This window comes from Geospiza fortis, unplaced genomic scaffold (assembly GCF_000277835.1).
Source record: "Geospiza fortis unplaced genomic scaffold, GeoFor_1.0 scaffold590, whole genome shotgun sequence".
In the NCBI taxonomy this organism is placed as follows: domain Eukaryota; kingdom Metazoa; phylum Chordata; class Aves; order Passeriformes; family Thraupidae; genus Geospiza; species Geospiza fortis.
The window spans coordinates 2,773,868-2,778,725 of record NW_005054402.1 but is presented as its reverse complement, the minus strand read 5'-3'; the positions used below and the strand labels follow the sequence as shown (position 1 = coordinate 2,778,725).

The 4,858-nt window shown below is 37.5% G+C and overlaps 1 protein-coding gene across 1 annotated transcript in view; it reads right to left on the bottom strand.

Annotated features, from left to right (window-relative positions):
* ARNTL (aryl hydrocarbon receptor nuclear translocator like) overlaps positions 1–4,644 on the bottom strand; it is a 25,699-nt gene extending 21,055 nt beyond the window's left edge. The window contains exons 1-2 of the mRNA XM_031061198.1: positions 4,420–4,644; positions 3,595–3,742 (exon numbers count right to left, since the gene is read on the bottom strand). Of these exons, the coding sequence (XP_030917058.1) occupies positions 3,595–3,734 (140 nt within the window). The 5' untranslated portion in view covers positions 3,735–3,742; positions 4,420–4,644. The remainder of the gene's footprint in view (positions 1–3,594; positions 3,743–4,419) is intronic.
* Positions 4,645–4,858: the final 214 nt, after the last annotated feature.

The following is a 4,858-nucleotide window of genomic DNA, read 5'->3' as shown; positions in this document are numbered from 1 at the left end:
CAGGACTGGCAGAACTGTTATCCAACCACCATAAAGTCAGAATCAAGTATTCCTGACACCTCTAAATCACAAATACAAAAATAGGAGTATAAAAACAACAACCTGGAAGGACTAAGGAAGCTGTGTGGTTTTCGTAACATTAAAACATTTTCTTAAATTAGTTGTGTCTCCTTCAGAACTCACTAAATGGCACAGTTTGATGTGTTTGACAGTAAAACATGCTGCAGTTCAAAGATATCATCTGTTACGAAAATGTTTTTCAGTTAACTACAGAAGGGGGAAAAAACCCAACCTTGTGCAGATGCCTTGATGTTCTATAGCTCAGTTTGCCTTATAGTAGTTGATTTTGGGGTAGGAAATGGTAATAACCTAAGATAACACAACGCTGGAGATGGCCAAATGCAAGGAGAGAATAAAAGTCTGTGTGAAACTAACCAGGCACACTGGAAATTAGTACAACTTTCAGTGTAGATACATGGTTTGCTTTTGTTTCAACATGAAGAAAAGAAGCAAGGAGAGAGGCATGAAGAATAGAAACAATCCCCCTCATTGCATTCAATATTGTAGCCACATGTGCACAACTAAGCAGGAGAGGAGAGTATAAAAGTTTTCATAGCTGCACTTGGTAGAAAAAGCTAAATGCTCATGACTACATATCTTTTTTTAGACAAAATAATTAGGAAGAGAATGTTTTGGTTTACATAAATCTGTACAACTGTGCTCACATGGACATTCCTAAGCCTGCTCATTCTGGTTTAATTTCTACCTGTGAATTTTAGGTCTATGCAAGCAAAAGGCAGGGAAAAAACACTGGGCATCTTTTTCAAGTGAAACCAATTACTAAAATATTTATACTTACTCAAAAGGAAAGCCATCGAGTCTGAAAAGAAAGAAAAATAAAGTACACCATATATAGGAAATAAGAACAATGTCTTACATTTTCTGCTGAGATTCTCAAGCTAATTCAGATTCTACTTGAAATGAAAAGCACAATGAAAACAGGACAATAGCAGTGAGTGTTTTCTAAAGAAACAAGCTCGTTCAAATTAATCTACTTTCTGAAAGAATAATTCTGCTTTTAAAGAAAAGAGAGCACAGTTCATTACACTTAATGTGAAAAACTAATAAAATAACTAACCTAAATTATGTTATGCAAATCATTGAGATATTGTTTCATCTTCAGAAAGGAAAGATCTGTGCTTTATGCGTGTTGTCCTTGTGGTTAGATAAATGGGATTTCAGAGGACTCTAAGGCCAGAAATAAAACATAAAAATAAAAAAAAAGTATCCCAAGTTTCTCAGTTTCTGATTCTTGCCCAGCAGGATAGATGCATATTTTGCTTTAGTCTAAAGTCCCAAGCTGAACTGTATACAGACTTTATGATATCACAAGGAAATTAAACAGAATTTCTACATGCAAACTAACTGCTGGCATCACTTCAAGACTGTAAAGTGACCTGAAATACCACTGAGCTTTACCATGATAAGAGGCTACATTTTATAAAAGCCTTATGAAAAAGTCTTCTCATCTCAGCCAATAACATACTAGTTATTCCTGTTCAACACTGGACATGAGCCCTCTTAAAAATAAACATGGTAGCCTTTCATGCATTATTCACTGCACTCTTAGATAAATTATCTTTGTGATTAGTTTTAAAATAATATTAATAATAATGCTAAATGCTTTCTTCATCTCCCAGTCTGCACACCTGAGCTATTGTCTTAGCCACTGACTGCTGATGCTCACAATTTAACAGCCCTTGTGACACCACCTTTAGCTCTGGGATGTTTGCGTGTAAGAAAACCCAGAAAGCCAAATCTAGAAGAGGCACAAGGTAAGTTATTAATGCAACAGGGTAGTTTATTTTCTCATCATGTAATATTTCAATTGAAAGCATGAATCCCAAGCAAAATTCACTGTTCATAGTCCTATGCATGAAGCCTTGGACAACAGCATTTGACCAGCCCTTGCTGAAGAGACAGCAGTAAGTTGGGCAGGGATTTTCCTGGAGCAGTTGCAGCAGAAAGAACTAAAAAGCTGTTGTGGAGAGCTGAAATTGCAGCTGATGACTCCTCTTGCTTATATTCCAGAGGTGATCAAAGAACCATCCTAAACCACTGGTTCTGCCTCCCTTATTCCCTGGCTTCACTGGTACAGGAAGCATCAAACTGGGCACTTGGATAATTGATGTAATAAAACCATTAACAGGTATCAGAGGCAGCCTCCCGTAAGTTCTGCTTTCCAAGAGGAATATTTAGTAGCCACCATTTACTTTGCAACACAAAATGAACTATGGTATGACTATGTGATAAGTAGTGGTATGTAGTGTATGAATACAAAATAAGTAAACTTATTTTACTAAGGATTCAACGAAACAGTTTTCACACATTTTAAAAAATGCACACAAAACCTAAAGGGCAGAATTATACCTTACAAGAACAAGCTGTCTTTTGGAAAAGAGGACTTGAGTAATGCTTCCTACCCAGAGGAATAAAAATGGAGAAATCTTTTCTAGAGAAGAGGAAGTTGGTAGGATTGAGGCTGTTCACTCAATTTTGTAGTAGTCAATTCGACTAGAGGGACACATGTGCTTTTCAGGGAGACTAAAGGCAGTTCAGAGAGGTATTTAAATATTTTGTGCCTAAGCTCTCCTAAAAAGAATCTAATTCTTAATTGTGATGCTCAGCATGGATTAAAAATTCTGCTCCTCCTCGTAAAAAGAGCTGCCAACAATCCAAAGGCCCTCAGCAATAAAATCTGTGCTAAGTTACATAAAAATGGACTCTGTGGCTGGATGAATGAATAATGGATGTGGCCACTCACAAGTTCCCCTGCAGCCACACTTTGTAAAGTTACAATGCAGAGGAGGCTTGCACAGGCACTTGCAGTAAGTAGGTTGCTCTTGCTGTTCCCAGTGCAGGAAACATTACAGGTCTGGGAGTCTGGCAAACTCTGCTGTGCCCTTCACTGTTCTACAGCAGAGGTGGTGGGATTTCCTTCTACAGCTGAGAACCATTACAAGATTAAACCAGTTGATTAAAAGAAAGACAGCTCTAATACCTCAAACCAGAGACTATTCAGATTCATATTCAAATGAGAGACCAAAATAGCTCCATCAGGTACAGGTTGGCAGCACCCTGATAGGAAGCGACTAAATAGGCAAAAAATAGGTGAAGAAAAGGAACTACTCCTAGTTTTGCTTCCACTTTTCAATAAATTTATTATCTTCCCCTTCTGTTAGTCAGACATTGTACTTCTTATGTAAATGGTCAATATATAATCAACCTTCACACAGTACATTTCATCAGTACTAATTCCATTCCCCCACCAGCCAGAAGTTTTTCTCCTCAGCTTTACCCCATTTGATAGCCCTCAATTCTAGCTGCACTGATATGACAGCTTTATTACTATTATTAAATAATGAACTTGGCTCTTAGTGCATAGTAGCTCTCTTCTTTATTAAAACCTTTAAAGCAGGCTGTAAAGCAGAGTTTATTTAAAAACTGCTATAAATATTTCTGTTGTCTTCCCCACTGTATTGTTGTGTTACCACCTCCTTTTAGCAGTGCTAAATCAAGAGAAATCCAACTTACTGATAATCAGTTGAGCTTCCCTTTCTTTTCCTATTACAGTCCATTCCTGAAGTGCTAAGGGAACTGGAGATCAAGTCAGCAGGGTCTGGTGACATAAAGTCACTAATTGTAGAAGATATGTCCATCCTTTGGTCTGCCATTGGACTGTCTAACATTAGGGAAGAAATAAAAAACAACCCCCCAACCAAAAACCACTGCATTAATATAAGCAGACACTTACATATTTTCAACCAAAAAAGTTATCTCAAACTTAGCATTCTTAAAAAACTGCAATAATCAGTTTCTATTTTTCCCTCTTGCTGTAAAAATAACAGGTAATTTCTCCTTTTCCAGTTACTGCTGTATGGAGTATTGCACACAAACCATGACCATTCTCAAAACACATTATGTAACACAATTGTTTTTAAAGATTTGTCAGAATGATCTTGGCTTACTCTTATGTTACCTGGCCAGCCAATTGCTTCTTCCTAACAGGAATATTTCTGACAGGGAACACTTGTTTTAATGTGTCTCTGCATTTGAAGATCATATAAGAGCTCACAAACTTTTAAAGTTCAATTTCCACTGAATTCAGAACATTTGCATAGAAATAAACACCTCTGCACAGCAGACTCCACAAATAAAAATATTAAAACCCGATGGTGGTCACAGAAGTCTAGTTAAAGGTACAAATTAATCTAATTGGCTTTTTAATCCTCTAGACTGCAAGTAATTCAAATATTCACTATTTAATCCTCTAGACTGCAAATAATTACACTGTTGGAAGAAACCCTGTGAAAAGTTCCCTGCTAAATAGCATCAGCTGTGAAAGAGAAGAGGTTTTACCTGAAGGCCTGTCTTGGAAGCCTAAATCCACTTGGGCAAAGATGATGATGCTCAGCCCAAAGCAGCTGATAACCTTAGAACTCTTCCATGCCTCATGTTCTGTTGGTCAAATACTTTCAAAAACCTGAATGGGAGGAAAAACCAGCAAGCTTAAAAAACACCTTAAAAACAATTAGTTTAAACACAGTTTACAAAAGCAATAGATGTTTCCAACTCAGGAATCAAATACTTATTTCCTTGCAAAGTGTAGAAGCTTTATCCATCCATCCAAAGGGTTAGCTGTTGGGATGTGCCTCTCCAAAGGACCAAGCTTTGGGCAGAAGGAATCTCTGGCATCACCTCCTTTTGGGCCTTTTTACCACGCTTTGGTCTTTGCACAAAGCCCCTCTGCTCACAGTGATCACAGGATGACAACCATGAGCACATTTGCTGCCAGAAT